General features: G+C 40.1%; 1 protein-coding gene and 1 pseudogene across 1 annotated transcript; both read right to left on the bottom strand.

The window, feature by feature from the left end:
• Nucleotides 1–2,688: 2,688 nt before the first annotated feature.
• LOC115694601 (glycine--tRNA ligase, mitochondrial 1-like) lies at nt 2,689–6,801 on the bottom strand (annotated as a pseudogene).
• A 2,806-nt stretch (nt 6,802–9,607) lies between these two features.
• LOC115665827 (putative receptor like protein 25) lies at nt 9,608–10,988 on the bottom strand. Its single transcript, XM_056308090.1, has 2 exons — nt 10,816–10,988; nt 9,608–10,463 (listed from the first exon to the last, which is right to left on the bottom strand). Exons 1-2 carry the CDS (start codon nt 10,986–10,988, stop codon nt 9,608–9,610), a joined length of 1,029 nt encoding a protein of 342 aa, XP_056164065.1.
• Between the last annotated feature and the right edge of the window lie 6,447 nt (nt 10,989–17,435).

The following is a 17,435-nucleotide window of genomic DNA, read 5'->3' as shown; positions in this document are numbered from 1 at the left end:
CTGAGCGAAGAAAGAGAGGGAGAGAGTGGGCGTGGGATCTGATGATGGTGTGGTAAGCGACGATGTCGGGAGAGGAGATACCGGCGAAGAGAGAGCGGGCATGGGGCAAGCTCTCGGGGTCTGAGGCGGCGCACGATAGGAGGAGGCAGCGTCATCTCGGAGGGCGGTATTGCTAACGAGGAAGTGGAGCTTATAGACATCGTTCATGGATGTTCTTGCATTTTATTACCGGGTCAACGAAATCTGTTCAGGTCATGTCATGTTAGCCCACTTTGATCTATACATCGAGTCTGCTAACTTATTTGATTTTTGCAATTGGACCCTTTTCCCGTCAATTGTATTGTGGTTAGCATTGACGAGCACCAACCACCCTATCTCCGTACAGGGCGAGCTGGCCCTCCCCGGCAAAGGAACTAGATAGGTAATTACAATGGTCCGGCCCGGGTTGGCAAGGCCAATACCTAACATTCTTGGGTTAATTCCAAAAAAAAAGCACCAACTTTAGGTCGAGGGACAATTCTAGTCCAAACTTTTCTTTGTTCCATAAAAAAAGCATCAACTTTAGGTCGAGGGACAATTATGGCCTGAACTTTTTTTGTCTCGTAAAAAGGCACCAACTTTAGGTCGAGGGACAATTCTGGCCAAAATTTTTTTTTATTTCGTAAAAAAACACCAACTTTCACCTAAATCCCAAATCTGGCCGTTATTGACTTAAAATCATTGATTTTACAACTTGACTATTCCACCTTAGCAATAAATCCACGTGACTTGCTGACTGAATTTAAAGCATTATTCATTGTCTTATTTTTTAAACCACCGCTTGAAGAATAACGGTGAAACTGTTCATCTCCTTCACTTCATCGACAAGTCAAAAATATCTCCAGATTGAATTTTTCTGGCCGAACTTCGTCGTTTTATCGTAATTTGAAGCTATAGACCACCGCCTGTCGATAGACGCCATGGAAGAGATTCGCCGGGCTCACCACCGTAACTTTTTTTCTCAAACAAGGGTAACTTCATACAAAAAATCAATGGGGGGCCAAATTTGGGATTTAAATGAAAGTTTGTGCTTTTTTACAAGACAAAAAAAAGTTCGGGTCAGAATTGTCCCTCGACCTAAAGTTGGTGCTTTTTTATGGAACAAAAAAAAGTTCGGGCCAGAATTGTCCCTCGACCTAAAGTTGATGCTTTTTTTTGGAATTAACCCTAATATTCTTGCTGCAACTTTTTCCTCATAACGTGGTTTTCACATCAATGTTTGCAGAAATTCTCTTGTTTACATTTTTCTTATCACATTCAGTTTCTATGAAATTGAGAACACGAGACAATAAGGGTGCGCATGGAATGCATTCCGGAACAGAATGACGTTTGTTAAAAAATTTCCGGAATGCATTCTGAAGCGATTTTTGCATTCTGGAATAAAAATGCGTTTGTTAAAAATACTTGATTCCAGAATGCATTCTTTATTCCGGAATGAGTTTTTGGCAAGAAAAAGAGAAGCTGCTTTTTGTAGCTTGTTGATTCCAGAATGCATTCTCCCTATTTTCTCACAATTTTTTTTTCAGAAAATGCATAAAAATTGAAAAATTCTAGAAAAATTCGTAAAAATTTCCAAAAAAAAAAAAGTCAAATTTCGGGAAAATATAAAATTTGGTGAATTTTTTTTAAAAAATCAAAAATTTCAAAACTTCACAGATAGCTTAAAACACATGTGGCCACCCACTTTGAGTGAAATTTAAATTTTTTGAGGTGCCAAAAAAAATCAAAAATTTCAAAACTTCACAAAATGGCTTAAAATAAATGTGGCCACCTACTTTGAGTGAAATTTAAATTTTTTGAGATGCCAAAAAAAAAGAAAAATAATAAAAAAATAAATTTTTTCAAAACTTTACAAAATGGTTTAAAATACCTGTGGCCACCCACTTTGAGTAAAATTTAAATTTTTTGAGGTGCCCAAAAAAATATAAAAATAATAAAAAATTTCAAAACTTCACAGAATGGTTTAGAATACCTATAGCCACCAGCTTTAAGTAAAATTTAAATATTTTGAGGTTCCCAAAAAAATTAAAAAATTCAAAAAATTCAAAACTTCACAAAATGGCTTATAATACCTGTTGCCACCCACTTTGAATAAAATTTAATTTTTTTTAGGTGCAAAAGAAATCAACAAATCAAAACAGATTTCTATTCCAGAAATTAATTTCTGGAGCAGAATTAGTCATATTTTACCAGATAGATTTCTCCTCTAGAAATCAATTTCTGGCAAGAATTTGATTTCTAGAGCAGAATGGTTACCATTCGCACCCTAAGAATCTTCCAATGTTGTTGCCGCATTCAGTGATCCCAACTTTTTTCTGTACCTCTATGTACCTATCCGGCATGCGCAATGTGGATCCGGGATCGATCCCAATCGAGCTTAAATCCAAGGTCCATATGAGCAACTGAAGGGGGTAGCAGAATACATATCGGAACGGGGGGCAACAAGGGGAAACTAGGGTTTATGTTGTGGCGGATCTCGATGACATGTAACTTTAAAGCAGAGAAGCTCATAGAAAAATATTTTCACCATCTCGAGAAGCAGAATTTCCATGAAAACTGAGCGACAGGAAATCAAGAGACCAACGCAGATCTGCAACTTTCTGGTTGTTTTTATCTCCGTGTTAAACACGGGGAAAAAACATGAACAAGCAACATATTTAGCCAGCAAAATACTATGAAAAGTATACCAATTGTTTCCTATCTTGGATACCTAATTACATCGTATGTTTGATTCTAAGTGATGTAAAGTTACGCAAACAATGATATCAGTAACTCAACTATTCATCTTCTTCAGCAAATGCAGGTGTGTGATGCAGGAAACTCAACCACACATCGAACCAGGTCCTATGCCCGTCAATTAGCTCCTTCACAACTGAGACCACTTCCCCCACACTTGCTCGAACTTGATCTCCCCTGTCCCTCTCTTGAATGGTCACATCAACATGAGAATCGACCATGATTGCAAAGGGCACACCAAGCTCATCGGCTATTGCATATCTCTTCCCCACGGTGTTGCCTGTAAACATAGCCAGGGCACAGTAGTAGATGATCATCCAATGTAACTTGGTGCTTTCACCAAAGACTAGAAAGTAAATCTCAACCCAAATATACAGCTCCATAACAAAACAAGTCCTCATATAAGATACTTGTGTATCACTCAGATTTGCAAACCTAACACGAACCTTAGAAATTTCCACAAATCATAGCTCAGATTTTAACAAGGAAAAACGAGAAGTTGCCAATTCATTCTGGAGCTGACAGTAGCATCAGGATAAAAAAAACTCAATCCTGGAAAAACAGGCATTCAAACCCCTCTAGAATATCCCCTTACATCGTGAATAGGACAAAGAGAAGAGTGATCAACATATAGTATTATTCATGTAAACACATACGAAACAAAAAACGCTTCAGAAATCATAGCTCCATTTTAAGAAAGAAAAGGCCAAGAGAAAAGAGATGTCAGTCAACCTTTGGAGCTGATCCTAGCATGATAAATGATAACAATTTCAAGGAAACAGGCATTCACACCCCTCGATAAAATCCGCTTCTATGGTGAGTAAAGAAAAGATAGCGACCAAGATACAAGCTTCATGTAAAATATGTACAAAAGAAACTCATTTTATGCAAGAAATTAAGAACCTAAATTATATATTGGATAAGTACCTGCAATGTCATCCCTATGCTTAATAGCAGCAGCAGCAGTCAGTGATCTGCTAATAAGTTGAGCAACTGACTCACACTCGGGCTTCTTCATAAATGGGAAAACTGTACAATTGATGGGTGCAACATGTAGAGGGAAGCGGAACACATTTACTTGTCCATCCCCCGCTTTGCCGAGCCTTGTATAGAAAGAATGCTAAAAAAGGCAGTATATTATGTGTTCAATGCCAAAAGAAGGTTCAATAACAGATGGTGTAAAAACCCTTTCATGTTCCCTTATCTTCTGCTTAGAAATTTTGACCATGTTATCCGTGATTTTTATCATCCTCCCCACTTTGCACGATCACTTTGGATTCCAAAGCAGCCTTCAACTGCAAAGCTTCCTCTTCACCCATTAACTGGTATTAACAAGACAAATGCAAGCATAAAATAAAGGAATAGATTCCGAACATAGCAACAGAGCAAAAACCGAGGAACCTCAAGCACGTACCAAAAGAGATTGAGTCACCATCATCTGATTTTCATTGAAGGCAAGACCTAGTTCCTTCTCGTTCGGAGCAATTACCAGCTTCTGCATTGATACTTCAATTAGTTAATCATGATAACAAACTCAAGCATTGACAAATAAAGGTCAGAAACCTGCTCCCCGTACTCCAAGAATAGCTAGCAAAATTAACTAGTCTAAAGAGTTACCTCCACTTCTCTGGGTTCAGCAAATTTTTCATGGGCAACAAGAGCATCTCCACTTTTCTCCTGTCTAAATGACAACAATCATCACTCCAACTAGATGCCTCTATGATTAGCGGAACATATACATCTCCAAACTTTCTTTTATCCAGTTTTCAACCCCCTAAAAATGTGCCGGATAATGTTTTCCTTCAAACAGTATATTAGACAAAAGAATACAAGCATGCAACAACGGATAACATATGTCATCCATCAAATGGTTGCCACACAAGACAGCTAAAAAGAGAACCTATACAATGTAGCAAAACCACACCTTGCTATACAGAGATCATTGAAGAAAGGAGTAATATGGATCAAATGAAAATAAAATATTGTCAATTTCTTAGGCATGTTGGCAGCTTATGATTCACATTCCATAATTTTGCTTCTGCTACCTACTAATTAGAAACAGGACGAAGAGTTCTGGAAGGATTTCAAAAAGAATCGAAGACCTTATGATAAAATCATTTCACTTATTGAGATAACAAAATAATGTAGTCGATTCTTTCAGTATTCCTGACCATGCGCCTTCTCCAAAAAAAGAAAAGAAAAGAAAAGAAAAGAAAACTACTTGAAAGAAGGCAACATAAGTCTTACCGTAAATTTCTGTAAATCATATGCTGACCTATCCGCAATATGAACACACTCCATCCAAGCATAGGAACACTCAATTTCAGCAACCCAACAATCTGCTGCATAGTGTCCTATTTCGTTCCCAAGACGTTGTCTAAACTGCAAGTGATCCTTTTCTATGCCAAGGCAAGTTAAAAACAAAAATGTTCTCCCTATGAAGTACCCGAGAGTCTAATGAGTAACAGTTCCCTAAAAATAAGCATCGAAACTGTGAGACTCAAAGTGAAAAGGTTAGGGGAAGAAAAATCAAGTCCAGAGCTAACCTTTGAAACTGCTTCACCAAGCCAAGTTTAATAGGAGATTAGCCAGTTTGTCATTCCCGGGGAACATAAGCAATTCTAGGTCTGCAACTTCAGAAAACTTTGGATGGGATTTATCTTCCGGATTGACAAAATGCTCGATCTCAGCCACAATGAACTCATGGACGATCAGAAGATGATTTTGAGTAGAAATCTACACACGTGAAAAGCATCAGAATCAAATCATAGATTAAAATATAAGGGCCCAATGAAAATAACGAAAATATCTCTAATACAGCATCGGAGACTACGTTTTAAGCCCATTTTGACTAACAAGACAATCAAATCTTACATGCAATATAGTCTTAAGACAAGTTATGTTACACCGTGGTATCAGAGCAGAAATCATGCATAAAACCCATGCACGTGAACACCCACGATTTAGGATGATCAGAAAGAAGGAAGTTTATTGCCGTTAGACTCATGCACCCTTTTGAAATTTGCAAAAATGCCTGGCGCAATCTCGCGTGTATCACCTACAGCAGAAGATCGAGAGGGGAACAAAAGAATAAAGAAGAACCTACAGTAAATCTCAAAGGCGTAAAACCAAAAGCTAAAATGACATCCATTGGCGGTGGCGGTGGTACTTACTCCAGTAAGTAACTATGGAATCTTGAACCATCAAGGTGAACGGATGGGGATCGGAGAGAGTATTTGTTGTGCCTGGAGCTGTGATGCCACAGCCTCTTATCTTGGCACCCAATTCCTCAACGGAGAGGAGATACAGAGTCGCGAGCAGGTGCTCGAGTTCCGCAGCCTTCTCCGCACCGATGTTAAGATCCTTTTGGAGCTTCTCGTGACAAAAATCTCTGAGCAGATAGTGAGCTCGATACCAACGCCTAGTTTCCTCATCCTTCACCATGAGGACGGTAGGGTCGTCCACAAGACCCGCCGCCTTACAGAGAATCGCCGGAGGGGCATAAGGGCACTCCACATCCCACATCTGCTCCTCGTCAACAAAATGCCAAGGATAGAAATGAAAGAACAGAAGATTCGTACGCTCAGAACCGCAGAAAAACTGATAGTCAAGCAAATCCAAACGAATGTTTTAGAAGATTATCCTCTAATCCTCGCACGACTGACCTGACGCCAGAACGCCAAGACATTCGACCTGAGGTCGCCGCCGGACAGGCCGTAGTCGTAGAGCCCGGCGCCGGAGACGGCGACTTGGAGCTGCCTCTCGATGACGGCCTCGTCGATCTTGAGGTCGTTCAGGGCCCTGACGGCGGCGTCGATCTGAGGCCCCGGCGCCCCGCCGGCCGCGGGGGCGCGTACGACCTCGCCCTGGGCGTCAACGTCGGCCTGCTTGTCTGCAAGGGCCTTGTGGAGAGCATCCACAGCGGCACGGCCCATCGCCCGGGGGGAGGGAGGAGGAGGAGGTCGGGGAAGGAGGAGAGAGGCGAGAGGAGATGGAGAAAAAGAGAGGGGCAAAGGGAAGTTGACGAGGAGCGGAGAAGAAGAAGATGGTGGGGGAAATGAGTGAGCGAGCAGTCTGTTTAGGGCTTTTGGAAGGGGAAATGAGTGAGTGAGAGTGAGCGGGGGATAAATTTACCCGAAATTCACCAAAAATTTCAAATTTTTATATTTATGATAAATTTATCATAAAATATTATAAATCGATACACTTATAATAAATAAAAAATAAAATCTCAAGTTAATATATTCATCAACTGTATTCAACTTAATAATTCGATGATAAAATTTAACGAAAATTAATGAAAGATAAATTTATTATAAATATATCAGTTAAAGTTTTTCATAATATTGACTTTAGATCTTATGGAATTCTCGAAATGGATTCAATCTCCCATTTCTCCAAAATACAAACAATTTTACGATTTATCTATTCATTTTAGGTTTTCACGCGCGTCTTTCTGTCAATTTTCGTAGGTCCGGGTTTTTTTTACCAGGGTCTATAAAATAAAGTGGACTTTCTCGTCATTGGACGATGTCCTTAATAATTGTGCTTTTGAGATCGGGATTCTCGGCGGAAGAAGGAGGAAGGTTGGATCTCTCTCTCTCTCTCTCTCTCTCTCGGGAAGTGAGATTTACTCACGACAGCTGCATGCAAAGAAGATTTGAGTTTCCGTTCAGGTGGGCTTGGGACGACCTAACGGGGCCTACTTTTTTTTTTTGGGTCGAACACGGGGCCTACTTGGACTTGCGTTTTCTGGGGCAAGTTGGGGTGAGGGCCACCACACCACAACACTTTGCGTGCGTGCGTGTGCGTGCAAAAAGACGGAGGAGGGACGATGATACGTTTAGCTCCCGACAACGGAGCACTTTCGAAGCAATGGGATATTATATATTATTCTCAACGTTTAGAGTTTACCAACTTTGTTTTTTACTTAAGCCTAATAGAGACTAGATTCCGTCGTATTATACGAAGGAGCTCTCGACAATATCACTCATTGGCGTTCCCCAGTTCAAGGTCAAAGCGTCCAAGCTATATCCAAAAGTGAAGTATCGAGCGTGGTGCTGTACTTCATGATTCAAATACTAACCTGACTGCTGAAAAATTTTCTTTGTGCAATACAATTTCTTGAACCTCTCCCGCCGTGGGTCATTCGATGCCTTGTCAATCTAAAAGTATCAGTTTGTACAGAAAAAGGGTAATGGTGAAATTTATGATTAATGTATCCACAGCGGGAGACACCTTAATAAATAGAGACCCCTCTTCCATTCTTTTTATTTTATGCACTACTGGAGGCTATGAAGTCTTAGCTTGGGTATGCTTGATTTGGTATTTTGTCCAACACTAATCTTACGAAAAAAAGGTAAATTCCAAGTTGAAATATGATCACAAAGGCAGTCGATCCCTTTGCCGCAAGAGAATTTTCGAAAAGAAAGGTTAACCCAAAGTTGAAGTATCTAACGATTTTTTATACTAAAGTTGCATTATAACTTATTGTTGATTTATTATTTAAGATTGAAAAGGTCGTACTATAAATTTTAACCCGTGACTACACAAAAGGAAATAAGAAATAAGGATGGTAAGTTTGCGTAATAATTTTTTATTCTACAAAGAGTTCGTTTTAATGGACGTATTCTTAATTAACAAACATCCTTTCTTGGACCATTGCGGTGCCGGTTTTTGGTTTGTATTGCTTTACATGGCAACAAATCCATTGCTATCGTAATAATATCTGCAAAAAAATACTAATATATATTAATGATTAATAATTAGTAAGTTAATTACGAAATAACAGAGTTTTTTTTTTTGGTAATGACAAAATAACATTGTTTTTTTTTTATAACCGAGGTGTCCACGCGGTCGGCGAGCTAGGGCTCAAACCAGCGGTGATGCCCGACTAGTCCTCGAGGAGGGCTAGCGCAACAAACGAAATAACATAGTTCATCTATGTAAAGTCCAATAACAGATTATTACCTGCGTTAGTAGTAAAATAATATGGAAATAATAATTTTACCTCTATATAGTTTACCAAAATAATAGATTATCATTAACTTTACCAATTTCTGATTTTTTACAAGACGAAATTAATTTAGGATAAATGTGTCATGGGATACAAGTTGGGAGTTTTTTGTTGGACGAAAATTGATTTCGGATAAATGTAGCTTGAGGTTCCAGTTTGGCATTTTAATAGTCTTAGCATGAGAAAAGTTCGGATCACAAATTTAGCATCATGTTTATACCAATAGAGTTTTATACCCGCGCAATCCTAGTTATAATTTAAATCAAAGATACATATAAACAAGCTAAGGAAGTTAGTATCCTAGGACACTCACCCTCAAGTTGGTGTGGGAAAATCCACGATGCCTTTTACTTCTTAATAGCATCATTAAAAGATTTGTGAGTCCCTCAAAGAAATTACCAATGATACTTATTAATTTCTCTCTTTCCTTTTAGCTACTAAATCAAACTGTCATTAAATGTGACAATGCATTATATGTGTATGGCACTTAATACACTGCCGAACCTTATATTATGTGGATTTCAAATGGAGTTCATCAAACAAAAGGAGAATGTATCTTCCATAGTAGTCCTCAACATAATCATCCTTTCACATACTAAACAAAGACGAGAGGAAAAAGATAAGTTGAACACTAAAAACACACTCTGTATATCCATCTGATAACACAAAGCACTTCTTCAAAGTTGGGCAAGTTTCTCCAACTCTCGAATTTTTCTATTACAGATGCCAAATATAATCAATAATGGCTTCAACCCAGGTAAGATGCAAGCAATTGGTTAGCAAAAAAGGGGCCAGTTTTACCTTTTGAACAAGGTTCTATTCGCGTTGTACAAATGTTCTCTTGAGCCAAAGCTTGGCGATCATCATTGTCATTGAGAATATCTCCATGGCCTTATCCATCGCTCGAAAGTAAGAGACCCTCCAAGATTGCTTGAAGTGCAAGATGCTACAGAATCCCAGAAATCCCACAGTAAAACCTGGTCCCAATCCTGCATAGAACCAATTGTGGATGTCCAAATTACCTTCGCTAGGCTTATCTCCACTCGAATTATCACTGTCAGTACCGGATGGCTCATCTCCAGGACAAATCTTGGAAAGAGGAGCTCCACGGAGTCCGTCGTTGCCGTGATAAATAGATTCATTGTCCATGGTGCACAGATGGTTGCTTGATGGAATAGAGCCAGAGAGTCTGTTGAAGGACAGATTCAGATAACTAAGGAAGTCTATGTTGGATGTGCCTAGGGGGATGGTACCTGACAGTTTGTTTCTGGATAGATCAAGAGATTCCAAGTTTTTCAAGTCACTAATGTTTGAGGGGATGTGTCCACTCAAATTATTTTGAGAGAGGTTGAGATTTTGAAGTTTGACGAGCCTAATAAACTCTTCTGGTATTTGCCCATCCAACATGTTTGCTGAAAGATCGATTGAGAAGAAGTATGACAGCGCATTTCCATATATTTGGCTGGTTCCCTTTGTGTCAACCAGGACATTAAGACCGATAACCACCGGCAAATTCTCATGATGACGCGCATTATCAACCATAGACAAGAAGCCATCAAAACAATTGGGAATGGGTTTTGAAACCTCATTTTGTGCTAGGCTCAAGAAATGGAGATAGCTAAGTCGGCAAAGTTGTGGAGGAATGCCTCCAACGAAGTGATTTTCCTCTAAACTGATCAGTCCCAATGATCAAGAATGTTTCCCAAATGGAGGTAACCTACCCGTGAATTCATTGTCGCCGAGATCAAGGATGATCATCTCATTGTAGATTTGACAAACAGTTTGGGATTTCTCCACCGTAGCCATTCCTATGTAGGCTAAGAAATTGTAATTGCTTGAAGATGGCACAAAGATTTCGGAATCTGACAATTTTACTTGTTATGCCCAAATAAAAAAGTTTTCAATCTTTGCGATGCTCCCCAACATCGAGGCAGTCTCCCAGGCAGTTGGTTATTTGAGAGATCGATTTGAAACAGCTTATTCAACTTACACAGAACTTGGAATGCCACTGCTAAGATTATTACCAGAAAGTCTCAAAGTTAATAAACTGTGGCATCTTGTCTCCGATATCCTGGGGAACTTCGCCTCTGAGCATGTTGCTTGAGATATCCAAAATGTCCATGTTAGAGGAAATGTCGTAGAGCCAATTAGGATTGTCATCCGAGATGCTCGCATTTGACATCGCTAAAAAGGTCATGGTTCCTATGTGTTTGAAGCCATCTTGGAAATTCAGGTCCCACTTTGCAATTTGACAAATCTATATTGCGAGTGTGGAATGGTGGAACCAAGGTAGATATCACATTTAACTTGAGTTGATTGGAGGAAATGTCTAAGATGGTCAACCTTTTGAGATTTTCGAAGTGAAGTTCGGTTACAACTCCATACAATAAGTTCTGCTCAAAGAAGAGCCATTTAAGATTGGATAGTTGCCCAATACTCTCTGGAATGTTGCCGCTCACTTTATTTTCGCTTAGATCCAATTCTCTTAGACAAAATAGCTCCCCCAAATTGCTAGGAATAGAACCAAAAATCAAGTTCATTGAAAGATCAAGGTACTCTAGTTCTTTAAAATTTCCAAATTGATTTGGTAGGTCACCTCTAAATCCATTGTTGGAAACATCAAAGATCTTCCACTTACTTTGTACCCAACTGAGAGAACCATCTAAAATGCTGGAGATGTTCCCATAGAAGCGGTTATCGGGTAATTGTACCACTTGCAATTTGTATAAACTGCTCAAGTTTTTTGGAAAATCGCCTTGTAGCCAATTTGAACACACGTCAAAAAAGGCAAGTCTTTGATTATTCTCGATGATTGCTGTGGGAAAAGGGCCTTTGTAGTTAGCCAAAAATATATGGCCTTTGTGGTTAGATAGTTTGCCAGACAAATCAATATGTTCAAGCTTGCTAAAGTTTTAGATCCATTGCGGAATAGAACTTATATTATTGGACCCGATATTGAGGAATCTAAGAGAGGTGAAATTGGCCTGCAAAGAGCTAGAAATATCTTACAATACACAGCTGCTCAATCCTAAAGATTGCAAAGATGAAAGCATGTTAATGGAACCAAACCAATCTACGGCCTTAGAAAGGTCAACATCGGAAATGTGCAAGAATCTCAAGGAAGATAATTTCGACACCCAATCAAGGTTATTCGAGGTTAAATAACCCAGAAGCAAGTCACTACTTAGATCTAAGTACTATAACTTGGAAAGCTTGTTGAGCTGCCTAGGTATCAGTCCATCAAAGCCTGCATATGAGAGGTTAATACACTTCAGTTTCTGAAGAGAAGCAAAGAACATTGGGATTTTTTGGGTTGAAAAGTTGTTGACACTGAGATGCAGATACTTCAGATACTTCAGTTCAGTTAAAGAAGGAATTATGGGACCTCCCAACCTGCACTTATCTGAAGGTATGAAAATGTCAATCTCTTCAATACATGGATTGTGAAGATCGAGCTTTAGACCATGGCCGGTCTTCTTGTTGCATTCGACTCCTTTCCACTTGCAACATTCCTCTCCATTCTACGACGATAGGCATCTCCAAGGATCAGTGAGACCATGCTTGAACTTTAGAAGAGCTTCCCTCTCTACACTAATACAACTTACATTGGTCAAAGCATTGGAATGACCGAATTTGATTACTTGAACGGCAAAGATTGCCAATAAGAAGGTAGACTCAAGGCCATCGTAAGACGCCATAGGTTCTTTAGGACCTGAGAACAAGTATTGATTTAATCATGTCTTTGATTCACCAAGAAAAGAGTCACTATAAATATTGCTGACACCTATTTTTAATTACCCAAAATTAATTGCACAAAATTTAAGAGTTAATTTTCTTTAATTCCTAAAACAAAAAATATTTCTATTTAATTACATTGCATATAGCTATTAAGCACATTTGCATTAATAGGATCAATTAGAACATATTTTCTTAATTAATTTAAAAAATTATAAAAAAAATTCAAAAAAAATAATAATAAAAATCTGGGTCGGGCTCGGTCGACCCGGCCCTTTCCTTTCTTTCCCTTGCGGGGGCCCAGCCCGCCCCTCCATTTTCTTCTTCCCCCTCCGTACGAGCCGGGCCCAGCCTGGCCCGGCTTCTCTTTCTTTCCCTACTGCTGGCCTCTCCTCCCACTTGCTCTGTTTTCCCCTGCATCTGACCGGGGATTCAACCAGCGGCGGAGCGGCCCTCACCGTCCCTATTAGCCAGAGAATGGCCAAAGGAGCACGGCAACGGACTAGCATTCATGGCCGTCCCATCCACCTTTTTTCCGGACTCCCTCTCTTCTCCTTCCTCTCTCCCCCCCGACGAACAAAGGCCCCGCACCACCTAAACCGGCCATAAAAGTCTTGAGTAGGCAGAGGCCAGTTCAGGCCATTAATGGAGGGGATAGAGGGGCAGAGGTGCATCGTCGTCGACTATATAAGCCAGCGAGAGAGAGAGAGAGAGAGAGAGAGCAAAGGTCGGTTTCCTTTGAACAAAAAACAGAGAAAGAGAGAAAGAGAAGAAGAGAGAGAATCGGAGAGAAATAGAGAGAAAATGAGAGGTTTGAGAGTTTATAGGGACTAAGAAGGATGCCAGCCAGCCTCCCTGTTGCCCGCAAACCGGCCAACGACCCCCGAAAGCAACCCTAACCATTGAGTTTTCCCCGAGCTCCTCTATCTGCCCCTGTTTTTGTGCGCAGTTTGGCCGGGACTTGCGCCGGCTATTTCGCGCGAATTCTGGCCTTTACCGTCTTTACCTTCGATCCATACATTGCATCGAAGGTGAGCGATGGTCACCAAAGTTGGCCGGGCACCTAAAATAGGTCGAAATTCCCTTTTTTTAGTTGTGCATGCCATGTGTTTGTTGAAATGCCTCAATGAGGCTGATTTAGTTTTGGTTGGGGCTGACTGGAGAGGGAGGACGACAGCGATCGTGGCCGCCGGTCCTGACTCGCCAAGCACTGGACGTCACCTGGCGTGGACACCAGGTCGACGCCGGCGCCTCTCAGCAGCCCAGTGATGGTCGGCCGAGCGGAGTCCTGAAACCAGAACAGAGAAGTCAGATCTGTGAAGAGGAGAAGTCGGGTCGGATCCGGGTCAGGCGAGGAGCATGATCCGATTCAGGACCTAGGTTAACCTCGACCCGAGTCAACGAATTGGGTCGGTTCCGACCGACCCAGTCTGCCGACCCGACCTGGTTTATTATTATACTAATATTTTTATTATTTTTAATTAAAAATTATTTTTTATTATGATTATTATTATTATTATTATTTCTAAAAAAATATTAAAAATTAATTTAAAAAATTGAATTTTTTATTTTCCTTTTAAAATTAGGATATAATTTAGATATAGTATTGTCTAATATTTTTCTAAATTCTGTGATATATATTAATGTTTTAAATTGATGTTGTATTATTATTATGCATGTTGTTTTTAATTAAAGTATAATTGCATAAATTGTCATATTTTGAATTTTGTCGCCTTAGTTAGGATTAGAGCCCTAGGCTGCATATCTATCTTGACTGCTAATCGTTTATGATTATGCACTCGCTTGATCACCTCACATGTTAGGGGAAATGTCCTAAAATCAATTCAAATTGTTTGATAAATATTTTCAGAAATGAAAAGGGTAAAAAGGTACCGAAAGGGCATTAGTTATCCAACTAGTGTAACCAAATCTCCAAACTCATTTAATCTCTGGTTCGTAGGAGTAGGGTGGTTTTCCCGTCACCTTATTTGGATTTCTAATCAATCTACCCCAAATTGATTAGTGACAACTCCTTAATAAAAATCAATTTCAGGTTAAAAATCTAAACCCTAAGTGGCGATATAGTATAGGCTTGGGAGAGCCTGAGTTAAGTCTAGAACCTAGACTTAGCGTGTACCAGGCGATCTCCCCCCCTCCCCTCTTTTATGTTCAACAAAAGCCCTGAGGTCGATCGCGACAAACTGATGACTCCGTTGGGGACTTTATATTTTTAAGTGAACTTAAGCCAAAAAATTTTATCCTATTCAAAAGCACTTTTGTTTGGCAGCAAGGATTCTAGGTATGACCCTGACATTAAGGTGTTAAATGTTCTTTTAGTTTTGAATTGATTGTTTATGAATTGTTGTGCATGCTTTAATGATTTAACACTACACTGTTGTACACACAATCATGCCGCTGAACCTGGGCCGCGATAGGGCATTTTAGGATGGTGTTAAGAAAGATATGACCTCGAACGCGAGCCTGTGATGTAGAGGTTGCCTTTATTTTCCCCAAAATTTCTTTCTAAAAAAAATTGTAAGGAAATATCTTTAGCCGTTATTCACGTGACTATAAGATATTTCTTTCGATTTGACTGAAGTTAAAAGGACTTGACACCAACGCGAGACTACGATAGTCAGGCACCCTTTTAGCTTCACTTTACTAAACCAATCTCGATAGAAATCAAACCTCACTTTTCATGCGCATGTCTCTGTGATTGCCATGGTTCCCGGTAAAGTAAGTTTTCTATTCATGCACTTTGCAATTTACTTATTTTTGTATATCCCGGTTGGTCCATGATTAATCTAGGTTAGTTGTGGATTTGATACCGCGATCATTTTGGAAGAAATAGTTACTAAAAATTTTTCAGAATATTTACTTCCCATTCACTCTCTCATATAAATCATTATTTTCCCATGCGATTTCTTGTCCTTTTCAAAAAAAGAGAAAATTGTGCATAAATAAAAAGAAACGTGCCCCGGTAACACTACTAGCACCTCGGCTTGGTGGTACCTGGGGGTGAAGGCGATCCGAAAGACCAGGGTTCAAACCCCGAAGACAACAACTAGGTTGCTGTTGTTGTAAAAAAATAAATAAAAAAATTTTGGGTTCTCTTATTTATTTGCAAAAGAAAGAGAATACATGATAAATAGAGTAAAAAATATAGTACTAGCCTAAGTCATGGACTGATCTCTTATGAGGTCTTATACTCATTCATTGCCACTTCTTGACAGGTAGTTACAAATTGTACCCATTCACCAATCAAAAATGGCCAAGGAAAACGTGCCGATCGTCTTACTAACGTGGAAAGCGAGATGAAGAGGGTGTCCTCAACGTGATTGAAAATCTCGCAAAGCAGGTGGAGTCCATTCATGGCAAACTCACACCCACATCTACATTAATTGAGGTGATGTTATCACGACCGTCTACTGGAAAAGAGCAAGCCTCCACTAGCAATAGCAAAATGCCCCTGCTAGAGAACAATCCGCTTTCACTTGCCATCCGGAAGACTGAACTTGTAAGCACACCGATAATAGAACATGACAAACAACTTGCGAAGGTCGAGGAGATGTTGAAACAGTTACAAGGCCTGTAGCATTCTGTCACACTTAACCTATCTGTGTACAAAAAGGTCAAGGTGTCAGAAAAGTTCAAGATGCCAGAATTCGAGAAATATAATTGCACCTCATGCCCCAGGCACCACTTGCACATGTATCATGTGCGAATGACCCAGTATGTCGATAATGAACTCCTCATGATTCAGACCTTTCAAGCAAGCTTGACGGGGCCAGCTTTGACATGGTATATGTCAAAAGATGTACCTTCAAATCTTGGGATGATGTCGCTAATGCATTCCTCAAGCAGTACCAATTCAACCTCGATGTCACATTTTCTCGTGACGAACCCGAACACACTGAAAAGAAAAAGAGTAAATCGTTCAAAGAATATACCACCAAATGGAGGAATTTGGCCGCCTAGGTCACCCCAGAATTTTCTGACCATGAACAAATGAAGCTGTTCATTAAGTCTCTTCCGTATGAATATAGACACCGCCTGGTTTGTACCACTGCTGAATCACTTAACCGGCTTGTTCCAGTAGGCGAACGCATCGAGATGGGATTGTGCGAAGGGTGGTTTACTGACCCGCCTCCACAAGCAATAGACTCGGCACGAAAAAGGAGAACGAGCTCTTGGCAGATGTGGATTTCACATACACCTAGACCGTTCGCCCTCCCCCGACAGTTCAGATAAGCGGTGGGCAGCAGTCGGCCTTAAGTCGCCAGCCGCCCCAAAGATGAAGTAACAAAAAGCAATTCACTCCACTTCCCGGATCTCCGTCTCAGGTGCTAGCAATTCTTCAGAAGAAGGGCTTACTCTCTACTGAGCCGACACATCCTAATCCTGAGAACTTCTCCAACTATGATCCATCCAAAAAGTGTGACTATCATATTGGTGAGGTAGGGCATTCAGCCGGTGAGTGTTACACTCTTAAGCATCGAATCTAGAGTTTGCTGGACAAGAAAGCTTTCTCATTCCAGACCGGTAGAGGAAATGGGTGCAAGCCCGCTTTAGTAGAACTACTCTCACCCTTTTACATGAATCCCTGAAATGGGGCCATCCTCATATTTTGTTCTTTGTCGTAATTTCTGTTGAAAGAAATGTTTTTTTGAACTCCCCCTTTCCTGAGGTTGTAAATCCACTTGTTCTAAATAATTAATGTTTTGAGGGCTTGAAGAAGTATCCCAAACTGGCCCGTTGATGATATCCAGCCATGCATGTAAAGGAAAGTGTTCTGAGGCCCGGGTTTCCTTATGTTTCCTCATTTCTAAACTTTTGAAGATAAAACGAACGTTCTATTATTTTTCAAAAGGACCGAAAAAAGAATGTTGGTAGAAGGACATGCATGTTC

This window comes from Syzygium oleosum, unplaced genomic scaffold (genome assembly GCF_021117445.2).
Source record: "Syzygium oleosum isolate NSW1041296 unplaced genomic scaffold, Sole_v2.1 Sole_v2.02, whole genome shotgun sequence".
Lineage (NCBI taxonomy): Eukaryota > Viridiplantae > Streptophyta > Magnoliopsida > Myrtales > Myrtaceae > Syzygium > Syzygium oleosum.
The sequence above is the reverse complement of the archived record's forward strand: the minus strand, read 5'-3'. Positions and strand labels throughout refer to the sequence as shown.